At 43.2% G+C, this 19,419-nt stretch overlaps 1 protein-coding gene across 2 annotated transcripts in view; it reads left to right on the top strand.

Annotated features, from left to right (window-relative positions):
* Positions 1-4,068: 4,068 nt before the first annotated feature.
* LOC108804980 (synaptosomal-associated protein 25-like) overlaps positions 4,069-19,419 on the top strand; it is a 27,289-nt gene continuing 11,938 nt past the window's right edge. Inside the window, exons 1-4 of one of the 2 annotated variants that reach the window (XM_018576919.1) lie at positions 4,069-4,127; positions 12,806-12,890; positions 17,564-17,605; positions 18,219-18,267. In XM_018576919.1, the coding sequence (XP_018432421.1) occupies positions 12,822-12,890; positions 17,564-17,605; positions 18,219-18,267 (160 nt within the window). In that variant the 5' untranslated portion in view covers positions 4,069-4,127; positions 12,806-12,821. The remainder of the gene's footprint in view (positions 4,128-12,805; positions 12,891-17,563; positions 17,606-18,218; positions 18,268-19,419) is intronic. The other variant, XM_018576920.1, reaches the window with a different exon arrangement.

The raw sequence follows: 19,419 nt of genomic DNA, 5'->3' as shown, positions 1-19,419 counted from the left end.
CCTAATTATAATAAAAAATAAAACCCCCAGTGGTGATTAAATACCACCAAAAGAAAGCTCTATCTGTCCCCAAAAAAATGGTGTAAAATTCATTTCAGTACAGCGCTGCATGACGGAATAAATGTCAGTCAAAGTACTGCAGCGCTGAATACTGAAAAATGGCCTGGCCAGGAAGGGGGTCTAAACACCTGGTCTTGAAGTGGTTAAAAATACTGCAAGTACAATAAAACCTTCCGATCCTGAGAGATGATCCAGTAAGCTTCTAACTTCCAGTAATGAGATAACAATGCTGCCTTTACTGCACTTAAATACCAAACATTGCTGTCATCCCTGCCCAGGTATCCGCTTTTGGACTACAGAACACCTCCTTATGGTATGGAGATGTGACATTTTGTTGTCCAGCAGGCAAAACTAACATTTCCTGAACAAATAACATAGTCTCTGCTGCAGTGAAAGCTCAAGCTCATCATTAGGAGCATACTGGGGGGAATTTATCAAAATCTGGAGCAGCTGTGCACGGCAGCCAATCGGCTTCTCTCATTTTCAAATCTTAACTGAGCAAACTAAAGAGAGAAGCTGATTGGTTGTCATGCATATCTGCTCCAGATTTTGCCTGCTCCATTTTTGTTAAATTCCCCTCACTATTTCTGGCAGGATCAACACTGTGCACAGGTCAAAACATGGGCAAATGTGCTTGTATTACACATTTATTTAAACATACACTTAAGCATATTTTTAATATAAGCCCATCATATTGTCGATTTCCAGAGCTTTAAGTCTGGTGTATAGTGCCGCCTACTGGAGGATTGGACACTGCCGAACAAAATAAAAAATGTAAGGCAGCCCAGGATAACTCTTCCTACTAACATGCCTCACATTTTTGTTAGTGTTCTTGAAGGTTAGACCCCTTTTCTTCAGCTCTGCTATGTTAAGGATGGTACTGTTTTTGTTCCTGGTACTGTTTTTTAAAATATTTACTTTTTTTTCCCCTTCAAATTTGACCGCTGGTTGTCTTTAGCCTGGTTAAAGTATTGCTTCCTCACATTGCAGGCATAGTCTGGAAGTGACCTTCAGGCATTGGGTTCCACGTGGGGCCCTTTTCAGACTCTGTTTTGGTATAGCTATGAAACACTTTTGTCGTCCTGAGCGGCTGGCACCGCCTCCGCACTTGCCCAGTCTCTAAGGCTGGGTTCACACCTAGGCGTATTGAATATGCGCGTTTTTACCACGATACATGTACTTCTTTGGGCGTAGGCCGTTTTGTATCGCGTTCGAATGGGCGGAAATACGGCAAGGTGTGAACCAGACCCATTGAATACAATGGGATTTAGATGTTTGAGCGTTTTGTAGAGCGTTCGAGCGTTGAACGCGCTAAAAAAGTTCAGGTGTGAACTAGGCCTAAGGACTCGGTGAGTAGGCTGGTCGGGCCAAGCTACCTCCTTTTACACAGGTCGCTGGCTGCCATTATTCCCCACTTTCCAACAGTTTTGCTGTGAGTGCTGATGCCATCTGCTAGGTGAAGTGTTGTGCAGCCTCTAAAGTCACTCCCCTCCCCCCCTTTTCAGCAAAGTTCCTTCGATCTGTTCCTGCTACCTCCCTACAGTGACTTTAGTCTGACCTGCACCTGTTTATATTTAGGTTTTGCGAGTACCTGAGGTCTTGCCTCTTACCCTGAGCCTATATGTTGCCTTAACACTATGCGGTTGCAACATTTCTAAATGTAGATATGGAGGGACAGTCCTGCTCTGCCACATGTGGCAGGGTAAATCACACCAGAGTACCACAACTGAACAGGTTTGTGTCTAGGTACAGAGATCTCCTAGCGGCAGCAGCGTGGAATCATTACGCCCTCATCCTTGCATTTCCTCTCTGAAACTTCTTCCTTGTCTCCTCTGCAAGATCAGTCTGTGATTCTTGTACTGCTTAAAGCTAGGAAGTTTGCTTCCTGCAATGTCTATCCTTAGATCTGAAACATGGACATAACTTGGTTTGAGTCTCGGGGCTTTCACCCTAGGATTTTTTTTTTTTATTGGGACACATCTTCCCCTTTCTGCAGCTAAGTCTGGGCCAGTGTTTGGCTCTCGGCACAATCAGATCAGGTTTCTGCCCTTTGTATCCTTTTTCAAAGACTGTTGGCCTCTCGCACTTTGGTTAGGACCTGTATACAGGGGGTCTCCGCAGGGGAGAAGGGTACAGTGGTAACTTTCCCATTCTTTCCCCAGTGACATTCCACATGGGACCTGAATCTGATTCTCTCTGTGCTACAAAAACTGCCTTATGAACCCATTAGAGACATTCATATCTCTGTCACCCACTAGATGTTTTTTCTTGTAGATATCACCTCTGTGGGGGGAGTGTCTAAGCTGGAACCCTTATCTTGCAGTGAACCCTTTCTGTTTGGTTTTTTTTCCATTGGAACAAGGTGGGCCTTTTAAATTTCCATGGATCATTCAATTCATTCCATCCATCGATTTAAACTTGAAATTAATTTCTCAGAGCACAGTGTGTTTATTTTTCTGGATTGTGCTATAACGGTCTCCATAATTCCAGCTTCCATCCAAATCACACTAAACAGGGTGTCATCTACAGCCAAGCAATCTGATATCACTGCATTTGCTCTGACACTGAGGACCGAGACAAACACCGGAGCACACTGGCTGATGCATTTCACCGAAAGGGCTACAGGGAAAAGACTATATCTAAAAAAATTAAATCTGCCCTAAGAACAGCACGTGAAAGCCTCCTACAGTACAAAGAGAAGAAAAACACAACCAGGGCCCCTCTTATAGTTACCTACAACCCTACTCTAGAGGTAATATGCAAAATCATCAAAGATCTACAGCCAGGACTCTCAGAAGACCCCATACTTCAAGAAATATTCCCTCCGCCACTAATACTGGCTTTCAAGCAACCACTGAACCTGAGAAGAAGATTGGTACGCAGTAAGCTGACCCCCAGAAGAAGAACTGACGCAGAATGGCGCAGTGCAATGCAAAAAACCCAGCTGGAAACTTTGCCAACATATATGTGACAAGAATACAGCAAGTCACAATAAAATAACGTACACCGTTAAGGGGTTGTTGGCAAATGGGCACATTTGCCAACGTGGTGTACATGATACAGTGTATCAGCATGTGACAAAGGTTGTTACATTGGGGAAACTGGCCTTAAGCTGCATCTCAGGATGAACCTACACAGGAGCTTGATCAATAACCACAAGGAAAACAAATATATTGCACCCCAGTAGGACATCACTTCTCCCAGAAAGATCACGCCATCCAAGACCTCAAAATTAAAGTACTGAAAGGGAATTTTATAAACTTGTATGAAAGGAAAACATTTGAGATTAAAATTATTCTACATTTCAAAGCCATAAAGGAGGGACTAAATGTGGATTCTGGTATTCTGACACACTACCAGAACTTTTTATGAATATACAGAACATCATAATCATGTGTGTCGTATATCTCTGATCTTTGAGAAAATTGTTCGTTTTGGGTATGGCAGCTCATTAGGAAAACATGGCCACCAGCATTCAGTACTACTGGCTGTATTAATGTCATGTATGGTCACCACTGATTACTAGTCTTGTTCTCACAAGCCGGCTCCATGGAAACGCACTGCAAAGACGAAGAGATAAAAATAATGCAATATGTAATTTGGTGGAAGATGACATCTACAGGTCATGTTTTCTCACGCTGCTCTGCTTATGATGATAATGATGATGCCCCTCTAAATATAACTCCCCCCTTCTCCTTTCTTCTGTGAGAAGATAAATGGCCCCTCTTGCTCTGCTGTCATTATACTTTCCCGCCCTTTGAGGAGGAAGCTGTTTCCATGGTGATGTTGCTAAGACGTTGCTAAGGCTTCCTGCAGCTGGCTGGGTTGGAACACTTTTGGAAAAGTGGCTTCATTGCATCGTGTTCTCTTGACAGTGCAGGCAGGAAAATGTAATTGCGGTGTCACTTTAACTTTTGGCTGAGCAGGTTTAAATTTGAATGTAATTACACTTTTGGGACAGCTTGGGTCTCCTAGGTCTGAGAGTTACACAGCAAGAGCCAACTGCCCGATTTTCAACGAAGCACTACGTGCCGCTCTCAAGAAGAGGACTTACGCGGGAGAGACAGGTGGGGCATTTGTTGTGTGTGCCCATGTGTTTCCTTGTGATGAGACCTGCCTTCCCCGTGTTGCGAGTGAGAGAGAATGTGGCTTATTTACTAAAGGTAAAGAGAATTTAGAATCTTCACTTTATAAATTGTGTGAATATTCCACTATCCAATCAATGTGAAAAGCAAATTCCGGTTTATTTCATCTGCACATGAATCGGGTATTCGAAGTGAAAAATAATTTGCTATTCACATATTCAGATAATTGAATTAAACATTCACATCATTAGAGATGAGATCAATGTCAGTCCAGATTTGAGTTCTTTCAAACCCGGAAGAAAGATGTCAGTACCGGCCCAAACAGCTGCAGCCAAGGGATGCCCCGCCCTGCAAATAAACAAAGGTACAGGATGCTGGTGACATCACTGACCATATATGGCCACATGACCATATTTGGTCAATTACATTGATGTGGCCGTATAAAATTAACGATATCCCCGCACCTGGTCACAGGTGATTGGGCCAGCAGAGAAAGCTTGCTTCCGATTTCGAAAGAAGTCAAATCTAGACTAAACCTGAGCTCGCCCCTACACACGCAAGTTATTGAGCTGAGATTCTCAACACCTTTAGTAAAACAGCCTCAAGAAGTGTTGTGATATGAGAGTTCTTCTTTGTGTCACTATGTATCATGGTGACAGTACCTAAAGTCCAACTCTGGGGATTACACAGAAATTATTTTTGCGCTGAGGTTCCCATGCACTGCAAGGGTTAAATGTTTAAGTTTGGGGGGTAGAGGAACAAGTTGTAAAAATAATGTATTCCTTGCTCCGGTAGACTCCGGCGCTCTCCTCTTCTCTCTGACCCTGTGGGTTTTGGGAAGTTGCCCCCCCCCCCTATACACAAATGCAAGGCTATTGGCGCTGGATTGTACTTGATGATGTCAGCGAGTGACCACCAGCCGGAGAGTCTTAGAGAAGAGGCTGCGGGGACCCGTCGCACAGATGGAGGAAGCATGCCGAAGAGAGAAATAAGGCAAGTTCTACAGCTTATTCCTCTACTAGACATGTAAATCTTGTAGTCTGGGGGGCCTGCAAGGAACAAGGGTCATTTTTGTGTAATTCCTAGAGTTGGTCTTTAAAACTGTATTTTACCTCAGAGGTACAAATCAGATTCAGCCCTGGTCCAGAATATTGGTGGCTATGGGAAACTTTATACAGACAGTTCTTGGTACTTATAAAGACATGTTTTTGAAGACCCCTATCATGGAAGGTATTGTACTCTGTTCTTTATATAACGCTGACACATTACGCAGCACTTTACATAGTTGCACATTTACATCAGTCCCTGCCCTCTAGGAGCTTACAACCTAAGGTCCCTGTCACACATGCATACATACAGGGACAATTTTGAGAGGAACCAATTAACCTTCCAGCGTGTCTTTGGAGTGTGTGAGGAAACTGGAGTACCCGGAGGAAACCCATGCAAGCACAGGGAGAACATGCAAACTCCTTGCAGATAGTGACCTGGCCGGTGTTCAAATGAGGTACTCTGAGTGCTGCAAGGCAGATGTGCTAACCACAACACCACTGTGCTGTATACACCCATGCTCTTCAACTCTTCTGGCTGCTGAGGCATGCCTATATTCAAAGCCAAACTGTGCCATGTCTAACCTGGGCTTTGTCTATGGGTCAATGGCTAAAAACTTTCACAGAATGTGTTCTAGCTGATCCCAGAAAATCGGAAAACAACAAACTGTAACTTTGGGTACTCCACTTACTCCTCAATTTCTGCAGTGAAGCTTAAGAAAAAACATTGCAGGACTAGGTTGCCCTTATTCAAAGTGTTTGTCAGTGCAATAAAAAAAAGAAAAACCACATCTGGCACATCTCTGCACTATATACACATTTCCACAAGTTTTTTTCCATTAAAGACCCTGCCAGTACATAAAAAATACCTGCTGATCTTCTAGCAATGCACTTAGATACGAAATCCGGTTGAGGGTGATGACAAACAGCATTTTTTGTGGACTGAGTGGTGTCAAACCTGCCAAATTGTCTTTTGGTAAACTGCCTAAACCGTCCCACTCATGCATGAGTAGTCCATGATAGTAATTAAGGGGGAACACGTTAGACTCCTTCTAATAACACAGGAAGTGTGAACAGGACACAGGACAATTTTGGACACAATCAACAGGTATTTTTTTCACATATTGAACAGATATAAAAAATTGTATATTTAACAGTCCAAAGGTACCAAATATGAGGAGATTATTGTTAGGGAATAAAAAAAAATACATTGGGAATAAGGAATCTCAGTTGGGGAGTTCCAGTTACAAGGAGTGGAGGTACTGGAACACAAGTTCATACGAAAGGTCCCATCCTCTAAAACTAAATCACAGAGGTACTCGGGGGGGGGGTTTCTGGCTAATGGGATCACAGGCAAACTGTTGCACCTGTTGTCAAACAGTACCCCATGGGGTTTTCAGTATCCACTTCTGGGAAGAGCCACCCTCTCTATCTGTCCCAGTGACCATTGTCATTGGGATTGAAAGTAATAGGAAATCCAAAGTTACAGTTGTCACCAACTAGAATAGAGGGGGATATTTCCGTTCTGATATAAATTCCAGTGACAACAGAAGTGTTTTCCCCTCACTATGGAGAGATTTCCTCTCAATTCTTGTGTCTCTGGGACAGGATGTAAAGGGAAAATTATGTAGCTGGGCACAGAGTGTCTCCTATCATCCCTCAATACAAGGAGACTCGGTCAGACTTTTCAGTACTGGACACCTTTTGTAGAGCTAAATGCCTTTTTCCTTCTCCGTGCACCATGTTTCGTTCCTCTAACCCCTATGTCACTGCAGGACACATCAGTGATTGTAGTGAGTCGGAGGATAGAAACAGCATGTGACGAAGGACAAAGGCATCCAACACTCCCCAAACTATTAAATGCTGAAGTGCTTTATGGAGTGTGCAGTGCTGAAGCTAAAGGGAGGTAGGAGACACAGGCTGCCAGAGAGGTGGGTATACCTCCTCTTCTTTTGCAAGGAACCTAAATCTGGATCTTTAGGTTCTGATGGGTAGCTTTAAGGACCACATTCAAACTCTTGCAAATGGGGCAGATTTGGTAAGTCTCACAAATTGCTCTGTGAGACTCGTGCGAACATCTGCAGGTGGTAAGAGCTATATAGAGCAATGCCAGCTGACAATGCCCAAGGGTGCTTTGCATGTAATCGGATTACCTGTGGACTATCACCCCTGGGCACACACAATTGGCTTCCAGGGGTGATAGGCTCCAGGTACTGGTCGCATGTCACCGCTATCAGTCTATGGAGAATTGGATGTAAACTGACATGTGTCCATTTATATCACATTTATATCAGATTACCCCCGATCCAGCACAATCCAGTCCGGCAAACAGAACACTGTTCTGTTTGTTTTTCTTGACTTGCAATCAATCCACCTGAAAAACTGACAGGCAGACCCGATTGGACTGGACCGGCCATGGAAAAGGGGCCTTACACATCTCCCTGCCCGGCTCTTAGCAACCTGGGACGCTCTGGCCAGAGCCCACCCCCCCATGTGACCCAAAGAGATGCCGCCTGAGGCAACAGTGTCACACCGCCTCATTATAGGGATGGTGCTGCCAGCACATGAATGTAAACTTTGTGTTCCCATTTTGTGGTGTACTGCACCGAATCTGACACAGTGAAATTTCGACTTGGCCCACCATGGTAGCCTTATAGCGAGCATTAAAGGTTCACATCCAACTTCTATGCATAAAATATGGCTCTGAAGAATGTAATAAAAATCATAAAACTTCATACAGCTCCAGAAACCTAAACTGTTATAGAGCACATTTTTGTGAATGAAGCAAGGAACACGTCTGCCATGGGTTCATTCATCCAGTATCCCTGAGAAATAAATGCTGTACAGAAATGAAATCTACAGTTCAGTTACGGCTCTAGATGTCTAATTAAACCTTTGTGTGATTTCCTAATTCTTTTCATTGGCACCATGAATTTAATCATCTCACTGTAGGACGGAGTTGAACTTACGACTCTTATTCTACATCTGCTGTGAGAGACCCAAGCTATTTCACTAAGCCAAAGAAACAGGCTTAGAGTTTAGGAAAAAGAGGAGCTTTGAGGTGCTTGTGCTTATACAAAAAAAGAAACATAAATCCTTCCTAATCTTCGCAGCAAGCAGTCTCAACTGTGGAGAAAGTGTTCTGCCTTACAATGCCGGAGCTCTGCGTTAACTCCTGAGTGCAGACCAGGAAAGGAGAGGGAAATCCTAAATGAGGCAATGAGAATAAAGAAGAGATACAGTATGAGACTTAGGGTTGCCACCTTTTCTTCAAGAGAAAACCCGAACACTGGGGAGAAGAAGTCGTAGCTTATTCATATGTAAATAGTGCCGCCCATTCATATGTAAATATCACAGTTGAGACTGTTTTCAGTGGGGGGCCAGTAGCCCCTATCTTAATTTTGGTTGCCCCCTGTCTGCCTGACATCATGTGTCCGGGTTTCTGCTGCCATGAAACCCGAACACAGCATTCAAAACCTGGACTGTCCGGGTGAATCCTGGACAGGTGGCAACCCTAATGAGACTATAGTGTTCAATCATCATACCATCATCTGTAAGGCTAAAATCTATATTACGTTTGGCATCATGTGTCACTGTATACATTTTTCTTAAATCATTTTTGTGAATAATTTTTAGTATACAAAACTTATATAGCACCAACATTTCACTTTACAAAATAAAGGGAGATTACATTTCCAATATACCTCAATACAGGAGGGTTCTGCTCATGAGAGCTTACAATCTATTGGATGGGGCAAGTGATACAAAAGCCACTAACGTTGAGGGATGAGGTGATGGAAGAAGTTATTATGCGGAGGTGGGATAGGGTTCCCTGAATAGTTGAGTTTTCCATGATCGTTTAAAGGTGGACAAAGTAGGAGATAAGGGAGCAACAGATTAGGGTATGGAGTTCCTTAGTTTGCAAAGTTTCTCACCTGGAGATCCTGCTGGTAAAAACACTTCCTGCTGAAGGCCGACAACACTAAGCCACTGTTACTTTAATTTAGCAGCAGTGTTGTCATGCTGCCACGTATGCTACTTGAGTAGGCTGTTGCCTATCAGGCCGCCCAATGGCCAACTAAAGGAATGCACAAGGCAGGCTTAGTGCTGTCAGCCTGGAAGAGCCTTTACTGGCAGGATCTCCAGATAAGATACTTTGCAACAAATAAAAAAAAAATGTTTTGCACAAAAAGGACCTTCACCCCCTTTGTTTAACATTTCAACCCCTACTTACCTTTTTCATTGGGTTATCTTTAATTAGCATACCCACCCAGCGAATGCAGCTTTACTCTGTAGTGATCCACTGCTCCACCACTGCACACCTGGTCCTGCACCACCATCTTCTTTTATGACATCCTCGGAAGCCAGCTGTCTCTTTCTGGCTCAGACAGCCGCTCCCTCTGATGACATGTGCCAGGTCCCGCCACCTCCAGCCCTGTGTGTGTAAGTCGATGCCTCCTAGAGTATATAACGTGTATCCCAGGGTGCACTAAGTGCAGGGAACGCATCCAAGGCAAGAATAGAGGAAGTGAGCACAGGAGCACACTACATAAAAAGTTCGCTTTTTCATTGCGTAAGGCGGGACGGTGGCAATTGTGCAAAATCATAGTTTAATGTTGACATGATGCCAGAAATACTGAAAAAAAAATTGGGTTTATGCTCCAAAGTTTATGTAAAGCCAAAACATTTTTTTGGATAGAGCAGGGATGGGTTAAATCTTCCTTCTGTATATTTTTTGCTGTCTGTGTCCTGTGGGGAGATTACCCATCACTTCTGTCCCAGAGATGCAACAGGAAGTGAGAAGAAATCTTTACAAAGTGAGAGCGATTATTCTCCTGGTTGTCCCCATTGGAAGATTTCCTCTCAGCTGTTATTTCGGTTACAGCTGTCAGGTTTGGGATTTCCCCTCACTTTCTGTCTCAGTGATAATGATCTCCAGGACAAACAGAGGGTGAATCTACATAGCTGGGACACAGACAGCCATACAAAAATGAAATGGGTTCTAATTAGGGATGCACCAAAATTTTGGCCGCAAAAAACATTTTGACCGAAAATGGTGCTTTGGGCTCAATGCTGGCCCATAATGGCCAAAAACACGTCCGACAATTCTGTGCATCCTGACTGCTTCTCTCCTCCCTGCTGGGCGCTGGTCTGTGTCCCCTCTGATGGCTGCTGCTCGCCCCCGCCCGAGAAGGTTTCATGAAGCAGAGTGGGGCAGTTTGAGGTGGAGACAGCTGTCACTGGAGGCTGAGCTGTTCTCCTGCACCGCCCCGCTCCGCTCCTGTGACAGGCAGAAAGTCAGGATAGAGAGCGGGGAGCAGTGAACTGTCAGTTGTCAGGAGGCTGAGCTGTCCTCCCGCACCTATACACACAGGCAAGTCAGGATGGAGAGCGGCTTACAAGCATACAGCGATCAGCTGATCACTGAGTGTTTGTAAATAACTGTGGGCATGGTATGCTGTGTCCCCAGTTATGAATAAACAGGAAGTGCTCTACATCATTCCCTGTTCAGCAGGGCCAGTGCAAGGATTTTTGCCTACACAGGCGAAGGTGCATTTTTGCGCCCCCGACGTTTTCAAACGGCTGCCTTCCCACCGCACTTGTAGTCCATAAACTCTGCCTCCCATCCATGTTACCACATGTCTGTACCTCGGTATGGGCATGGATGGGAGTAGGTATGCAGCAATACCATTTTTCTAGTACCGATACTTTTCCTTAAGTACTTGACAAAAGCAATCACCGATAACCTTTTTTTTTAGTGTCATGTGACAGTTTTTCTAAAACAATACAAACTAATCATTTTAGGACAGTGGTGGAGTGCCAGGGCCCATTCACAGCTGCAACCACTGAGACCCAGATAGTTCTGCCACTGGACAATAATACCATCAGCTATAGAGAACTGCAAATCCCAGCAAAACATTATACAGCAATGCAGAATAGTATATGAATTTGCTACATACTCTGTGCTACTGCTCTGCTCCAGGGTGCCGGGCCTGATGTCTCAGGCAGAGGGTCTTAGCAGAGGCAGATGCGGAGGGTCTCACCAGAGCGGATGTGGAGGATCGCAGCACTGGCAGACGTGGAGGATCGCAGCACTGGCAGATGTTTAGGATCACAGCAGGGGCAGACACAGAGGATGGCAGCAGGACAGATGTGACGGATCGCAGCAGGGGCAGATGTGGAGGATCAGAGCAGGGACAGATGCAGAGGATCAAAGCAGGGACAGATGCGGAGGATCAGAGCAGGGACAGATGTGGAGGATCAGAGCAGGGGCAGACACAGAGGATGGCAGCAGGACAGATGTGGAGGATCGCAGCAGGGGCAGATGTGGAGGATCGCAGCAGGGGCAGATGCGGAGGATCAGAGCAGGGACAGATGCAGAGGATCAGAGCAGGGACAGATGTGGAGGATCAAAGCAGGGGCAGATGCGGAGGATCAGAGCAGGGTCAGATGCGGAGGATCAGAGCAGGGTCAGATGCGGAGGATCAGAGCAGGGTCAGATGCGGAGGATCAGAGCAGGGACAGATGCGGAGGATCAGAGCAGGGACAGATGTGGAGGATCAGAGCAGGGACAGATGTGGAGGATCAAAGCAGGGGCAGATGCGGAGGATCAGAGCAGGGTCAGATGCGGAGGATCAGAGCAGGGTCAGATGCGGAGGATCAGAGCAGGGACAGATGCGGAGGATCACAGCAGGGGCAGAGGAGGAGGATATCAGCAGGGTAGATGTGACAGATCAGTGCAAAGTATAGATCAGCATTCAGGACTTGTTCACCCCAGCTCCAGTGCCTTTCAGCACATTCAGCTGGTGGAACGCACTGGATTGCATCCTTCCTGGCTCCCTGCATTCTGGGGTGGCTCCTGCAGTCTGGTATTTGCAAGCCATAGATTACTTCACTCACCTTCCTAATGATGCGATGACATGAAACACGTTGAAGGTGGAAATATTGAACATTGCTGAAATCACTTTATAAACATCTAGTACTTGGTACCTTATAGCTTTTGTATAAATAGATGCAACTAATTAGTCTTACTCCTCAAGACTTTTATAATTCTCTGTCAGCAATTGTGATTTGCTTTCAAGAGTGTTCATGGATATTTTAATGTTTTCTATGTTAATAAAAAAAATGTTGTAAATTCCTTTAAAACTGTCTCAACTTTATTGTGGTTTGTCTTCTCATCTCAAAAAGTCCCATTCAATTTTGTTTTTGTTTTGTGTATCCATTTAATTCAGGGTGAGATGAGATAAAGTTTTTGGGGAAAACTGATATTTATATCATTTCTGTACCTGCGTAGCAACCAGGGACTGAGCCTTCAGTCATTCTTTAGCTTGCAGGAATTCTAAATTCTGATCTGCATATGAATAATAAACTGAGATTTAGATGTTTGCAGACAGTTCCGACCATAAATCACGACGGAAGCCAACACATCTACGTGTTCCTCTTTCTATTATTTGTCATTTCTATTCACCACCATGCTGTCCCAACCTAAATCTTTTCAATGCTACCTATTTGCATTTTTGTGTACCAGTGACATTTTTAATGCTGTATCCTGGTGATTTTTTTTTCTATTATTCTTATTATCCTTTTTTTTTTAATTCAATGTTTTATCTCCAGAACAGTTTAGACTAAGATGGAGAATAAGGGGCGATTCGACAGTGAACTGCAGCTGAAACGGCGCCTGGAGCAGGTCACTGATGAGGTGGGTGACAGCTTGAAGGAGTTGTGAGCACCAAGCACAGGGAGAATCTGCCATTGCACTAAGCATATTTATAAAGAACATTATAGATGATCCAACTAGTCTGCTCATTTGTGTGGTGAAGTGCCCTGTATACTACAGTATGCTTTCCAGCACAGGAATTCAGGAGATTCACCTTGGGCACAAAAGAAGAAAATGTCATCGGATTCCCTATTGTTCTCCCAATAAACATTCTATGACATTTTCCTGCCTGAGAAAATGCTTTGGTGGGAAAACTGTATGGCGGGGAGGAGGTGCGGCGCGTGGAGCGTGGATGCGAGCGGGTCTGGCAGCGGCGAGCGTGAGGTGGGGAGGAGGTGCGGCGTACAGCGTGTGGAGCTGTGAACAGGGCCAACTGGTCGGAATTCGATTAATCGATTATTGAAAAAGTTGACAACTTTTTTAATAATCGATTATAATCGATTATGTCGATTAGTTGTTGCAGCCCTATTATTATTATTATACAGGATTTATATAGTGCCAACAGTTTACGCAGCTCTTTACAATATAAGGAAGGCATTACAATCACAATACAATTCAAGACAAGATGGTAAGGGGATAAAAAGGGAGGGACCAGTGATACATGAGGAGGTAGCTATGTAGGGAGGAATTGTTTGAGAATGTGATGGTTCAGTGGTTAGGTTGAGGTGGGGAATAATACATAAATAAATCATCTACACTACAAAATATTAATGTAGAATCCAAACATTGAGCACCAAAGCATCAGCTTGAGAGTCCTCAATCTTTAATTGTTGATAAAGATCTGACAACATGAAGAAGAAACAGTACCCAATGCATTGTAGGGTCAACAAATCCCCCTTCTTTAGGGCTTAAAGGAGAACTATGGGGGTCAATACTTTTCCCCATAGTTCTCCTCAGGGTCACAGGAGGACACAAACTTGCGTCCTCCCGTGACCCAAAGCTCAGTATACCGCGAGCTACAGCTCGCGGTATGCTGAGACCGCCGCAGCCGGGACGGATCCCGACATTACTGTCGATATCCACCCAGCTGCGTGATTGACAGCTGGCTCTGCCTATCTAGAGGCAGAGCCAGCTACACCCACGCCCTCCCATATCCGTTCCGCCAGTCAGCGCTGGAGGATAAGACAGGGGAGGGGGGAATCCCTGCAGGGAGCCGTGAGTGACAGTCATGGCTCTCTGCAGGGACATGATCGAGAAGTGAGCAAACGACGGTATGTGTTCGCTCACTTCCCCGATCTATTGAGCCGTTTGACAGTTTCATTGTCACACGTCGGCTCGAACTATGAGCATGAGTGATTTTCACTCACCTCATAGTTCTCCTTCAAACAAGAATAGCTGGGGTTCTTATTGGACTCTAAACTACAGGCTTCTGAAGGTTACTTTCAATTTTTTATCCAGAGCAAAAAGAGCCATCTCAGTGTACAGACATTGAAAGAGCTCTGTGTTACTTTTGGTTTAAGAAAGACAAGCAGTGCCTTGTCAAAATGTCCACCAAAAATCTACTTTTTGTCTATGAAATGTAAAGTATAACAGAGTGGCTGATAAATGCCATTGACCTATTGTATGAAACAGAATGCGTAACCATCTGTATGCTAATAAAATTAGTCTTCATTAAAGCAGTATTGAACAAGTACAGGGTGTTGTAGAAACCTGAACAAAGTAGTAAATTATTCATTAAGATTATTGTCATTTGTCAAGAGATCTAATTGGAAAGACTTGATCTCAGTTGATGGGAAATGTGTTGAGTAAATCATTAGAATGTCTTGTCTGGAATCCTGGTGTCATCTAGTGGGCAATGATGAATATCACACCTTTGGAGAATTGTAAATTCTACAATTACAACTTGCTGTTCCTTGAAGAAAAATGAAGTACTTGTGCCTTGTCAACTATGTCATATTTCACAGGTTCCTGTGTATATCACACTTTGAGATTTAAACAAAAACATAAATCACATAAAGATATTCAAAGATTATTGAACAATTATTGAAAAGGGCATGTATGAGATAAGAACACTCATGTCCAATAATATAAGAAAAATATTAAGGATTGGAACAAAAGGGAAGGAAGACAATTAGACGGGGAATGATAAATGACACAGACATATACAAACTCTGGTTATGGTAAAGTACATGGATGTTACCCATAAGTGAGAACTATAAGATGTATCGCATATTATGATACAATTTTGAAAGTAAATGAAAATTAATTGGATCGATAAATGAACACAGTATGTATCTGAGGCCTTAAAGTTCAACCAGCTTGCCCAGATTTTATAGAAAGAGGCATAATCATCCTGACTAGAATACAACAATTCTTCTAGGAGTCTAGTAGAGTCTAATTTTGTAAACCATTTGGATATTGAGGGTATTCGAGTTGTCCTCTAATATCTGGGTATTAGTGACTAAGCATAAAGGAAACCAAAGATTTCCTATATTTACTAGGCGAGACGGAGTTTAAGATGAAATAGGCATATTTGAACTGTTATGTAGATCTCAGCTTTGTTCGATTTGTGAAATTTTCCTTATTTCCATTCTTGTTGTGCTGGAAGAAGATTCCCCTATTTAGTTCATGGACCATTCTCGAATGTTAATATCTGTGATCTTGACAAGCAGATCTTACGGGTCAGATGGCGTAACTTTAGTCTATTTTATGATTATTTTTTTCTGAAGGGGGCCCATTTCATGTTAGTAATATTTCAACGTGATGTTGTTATAGTTTGTAGAGAAAGCTATTATAGATTTACACATTTTTATATATAGTGCAGTGCTGGAAATTTGGACATCAAGCATGTCAACATCAAAAAATTACTTGTAGGTAAATTCTACAATATTGTAGTTCCCCTTTAATGGCATTTCTTACAATGCACTTATGTGTTACCTATACGATCATTCTTGCTGGAAGGGGGATTTTTAGCCCCGGGAAGCAAGTGATGGTAGATCTAAGTGTGGTGATTTTTGTGTTCCCCTGCATAATCTGAGCCCCAACCTTACTTGACCCCAAAGCTGATCCTAACATTTAATTCTGCCTCTCCCATAACCTAAAATATAATGCTCAACTTAAAGCTTAAAAGTCATAACTTTTTTTGGTTTTGGATGGAGTTGGGAAGGGTTAGAACTTCTACTAAAGTCTATATTCCCCCCTGGACAGGAAGTTAAGGAAAATCTCATTCTTTAGGGCACAGACATCAATAAAATGCTGACAGAGGTTCTAAACCTTCTTCACTCATTAGCTCTTATTGTGCTTGTGTCTTCACCAAGGAGATTAGGCACCAGTTTCAGTTCTCTCTGACACCTGCCCAATAGACATCTGTTCTCACAGTTAGCAGTAGAGTTGTCAGCCTGCCAAAAACACTTTTGCATTTGGATGCTGTTTCATTTGAACACTCAACCTAATCTTATTCCCTGTTGCAGGGATAGACAACCTAAGGCACAAGTGGCAGGGCCGGCACACTATTTCATTTTCAGTGGCACCCTTGAATATTGTCACATGGCATGCGTGCAGGTATGTACTAGGCCCCTGCTCCATACAAATACAGAGCCACTGCTTTAGGCTGTAATTGACAGCTCTGTGGCTCACATACCTCTATGACCTTTCAGATGCCTGGTTGACGTTGCTGACATTCAGGAGTCGGCCCATCTGATAGTACCAGCTTAGACCTGCCTATGACTACAGAGGGCATTATATGAAGAAGCCCACCCATCTACCCTCTTCCTATTTCTAGTGAAACCACCAGCTGCAGCAGGAATTAATGTAAACCCCCTGCATCCTGATGGTTCAAGAGTTGGGGCTGGTTTTAGGTCCAAGGGTGTAGGGATTGTGGCTGATCTGAGGTCTGAAGTTGCAGAAACTGGGGCAGCTCTGAGGCCTAAAGTGTGAAAATTGGGGCTCATCTGAGTTTGGAAGGTGAAGAATTTGGTGCTGATCTGGGGTCTGAAGGTACAAGAATTGGAGCTGATCTATGGCCTGAAGTTGCAGGAATTGGGAATGATCTATGGCCTTAAGTTGCAGGAATTGGGGCTGATCAAAGGTCTGAAGGTGCAGGAATTGTGGTTGATCAGAGGTCTGAAGGTGCAGGAATTGGGGCTGATCAGAGGTCTGAAGGTGCAGGAATTGGGGCTGATCAGTGGTCTGAAGGTGCGGGAATTGGGGCTGATATGAGGTCTGAAGGTGCAGGAATTGGGGCTGATCAGAGGTCTGAAGGTGCAGGAATTGGGGCTGATCAGTGGTCTGAAGGTGCGGGAATTGGGGCTGATATGAGGTCTACAGCACGCTATTGTTCACTGGCATGTCAGATGTCTATTGCTTGTACAGTGACATTTATTGTGGAAATGGTTGCTGACCCCTGCCCTAATCTAACCCCTAATACTAACCTCAACCTCTGACAGCCCAACTTAGTGCTATCAGGCATGGAAAGGTCCCTACCCTGAATCAAGATCTACCAGTGTTTGGATCTTCACACAGATGTTCACATGATTAACATGTAATTTGCCAGATTTCAAAATCTACCAAGAGCTTTTAGCTACAGAGAAGATATTTTAAAATACTGAACTGAATGACATTTATCATTAATAGCTCCAGAAAAAGATTACTGATAGAAATGTTTGTGCTGTATGGAAGGATGAAATGGAGTTCTAACTGGACATTTTCTCTTTTAGTCTTTGGAAATTACCCGACGCATGGTGCAGCTGGTGGAAGAGGTGAGATACTCTATGGCTGATAAATATGACTTGAATGATGGGGCAATGTCATGTTACAGGCTGAACCTGGTATAGAATGCAAGCCTGACATTTAAACACACTACCACATTTTCTGTTCACACCTTTATAAGAGTAAACCATTTTGAGACGATTCAATGGATATTCACAAATAAACCTGGATCCACTACCAATCTGCCAGTATTTTTCATTTTATTTTCCCTTCTTGAATGTGTTGTGGGCCTGGATATAACTAGGACCAGATGTGAAAGAAAACAGCAATAGTTGGTCACCACCAATCTGCCTCAATGAGATATCTATCTGTAGTTGGTCTTTAAAGCCTTACATGTCACGAACATCTCTTGTTAAAATTATATAGATATGGAATTAATATTTTGAAGCAGTGAAGAAATACTGACTGCAGAAATCTTCTAGCAGTGAGCATGCTGAAACATTAAATCAAACCCGTCAATAAGCGAATGTCTCAAGTAGAGCACATGATAAAAAAGGATAACCAGAGGTTACCTGAAAACCAGAATCAGTGTGATTCCCCCATCCAGGCTAACAGCATGGATCATTTATAAAGCTTTTATCTAATGGCTGTGTTTCTTGACAGAGTAAAGATGCCGGAATTCGGACCCTGGTGATGCTGGATGAGCAAGGAGGTGAGGCTGCTGCCCTCAGGGTGATAGGAGAAGACCACGCTAAAGAAATCAACAACCAATGTCTATATAATCCACGTACACTATCAGGGTTATTCGCGAAAGGGTGAAGAGTTTGGAGAAGGCAGGAGAAGTGAACAATCTAGGACAACATGGCTGATTTGGAAAAATTCTCCAATTCAGCTCACTTTCCAGTTCAGCTATGTTATCCTAGATTGTTCACTTCTCCTGTCTTCTCCACACTCTTCTCCCTTCTGTGAATAACCCTGTATATCTCTTAGCCCCCTTGGATGTTGCCTTCAGTAGCATATTTAGAGACTCTATCTGTCCACTTGGTGTGTTATGGATATCCAAAACCTAATTTAGTATGCCCAAAAGTTGGTAAAGAGGTAGTCAGGTTTACTAGTTAAGTAGTAGACTTGTGCGCCGTCAAAAAATTTGTTCCGTTTCGTTCCGTTTCGTAATATCCATTATTTCGTATTTCGTAATTCGTATCCGAAAATCAATTCGGATTCGTACGAAATACGGATTTTCGTTAGTTTCGGCACATTTTCGTAACTTTACGAACATTCGTTATGATGAAGTTAAAAAGCAAAAATACCTTTGTTAATATTGGAGTCTATGTGGTAGTTGTTTTTGTATCCGAAATATGAATTCCGTTAACGGATTCCGGATCCGAATTTCGTATTTCGTACTTAAAAAAAAACTACCATCAAGTCAACTCCAATATAACTTTACTTTTTACCTTCAATATAACGAATGTTCGTTATAACGAATGTTCGTAACGGAACGAAAATATGTCAACGGAATTTCGTATTCCCTGCCTGTATTTGTAATGCAACTCTCAGCAGCAGAAGAGAACCTCTGATTGGTCAACCAAAACGAAATACGAATTCCGTTAACGGATTCCGTATCTGAATTTCGTATTTCAGACTTTAAAAAAACTACCATCAACTCCAATATAAATGTACTTTGCTTTTTAACTTCAATATAACGAATGAAAATACGTCAACGGAATTTCGTATTTCCTGCCTGTGTATTGTAATGCAACTCTCAGCAGCAGCGGATCCGTATTTTGGATTAAAAAAAAATCTTGTCATGTTGTTCAACCTCATTTACAGGGGTAATATTAGTTCCTGTTTCAAAGAAATTCGG

Source organism: Nanorana parkeri, unplaced genomic scaffold, assembly GCF_000935625.1.
Source record: "Nanorana parkeri isolate BGI_ZX_2015 unplaced genomic scaffold, ASM93562v1 scaffold80, whole genome shotgun sequence".
In the NCBI taxonomy this organism is placed as follows: domain Eukaryota; kingdom Metazoa; phylum Chordata; class Amphibia; order Anura; family Dicroglossidae; genus Nanorana; species Nanorana parkeri.
This window is presented reverse-complemented; position numbering and strand designations above follow the sequence as displayed.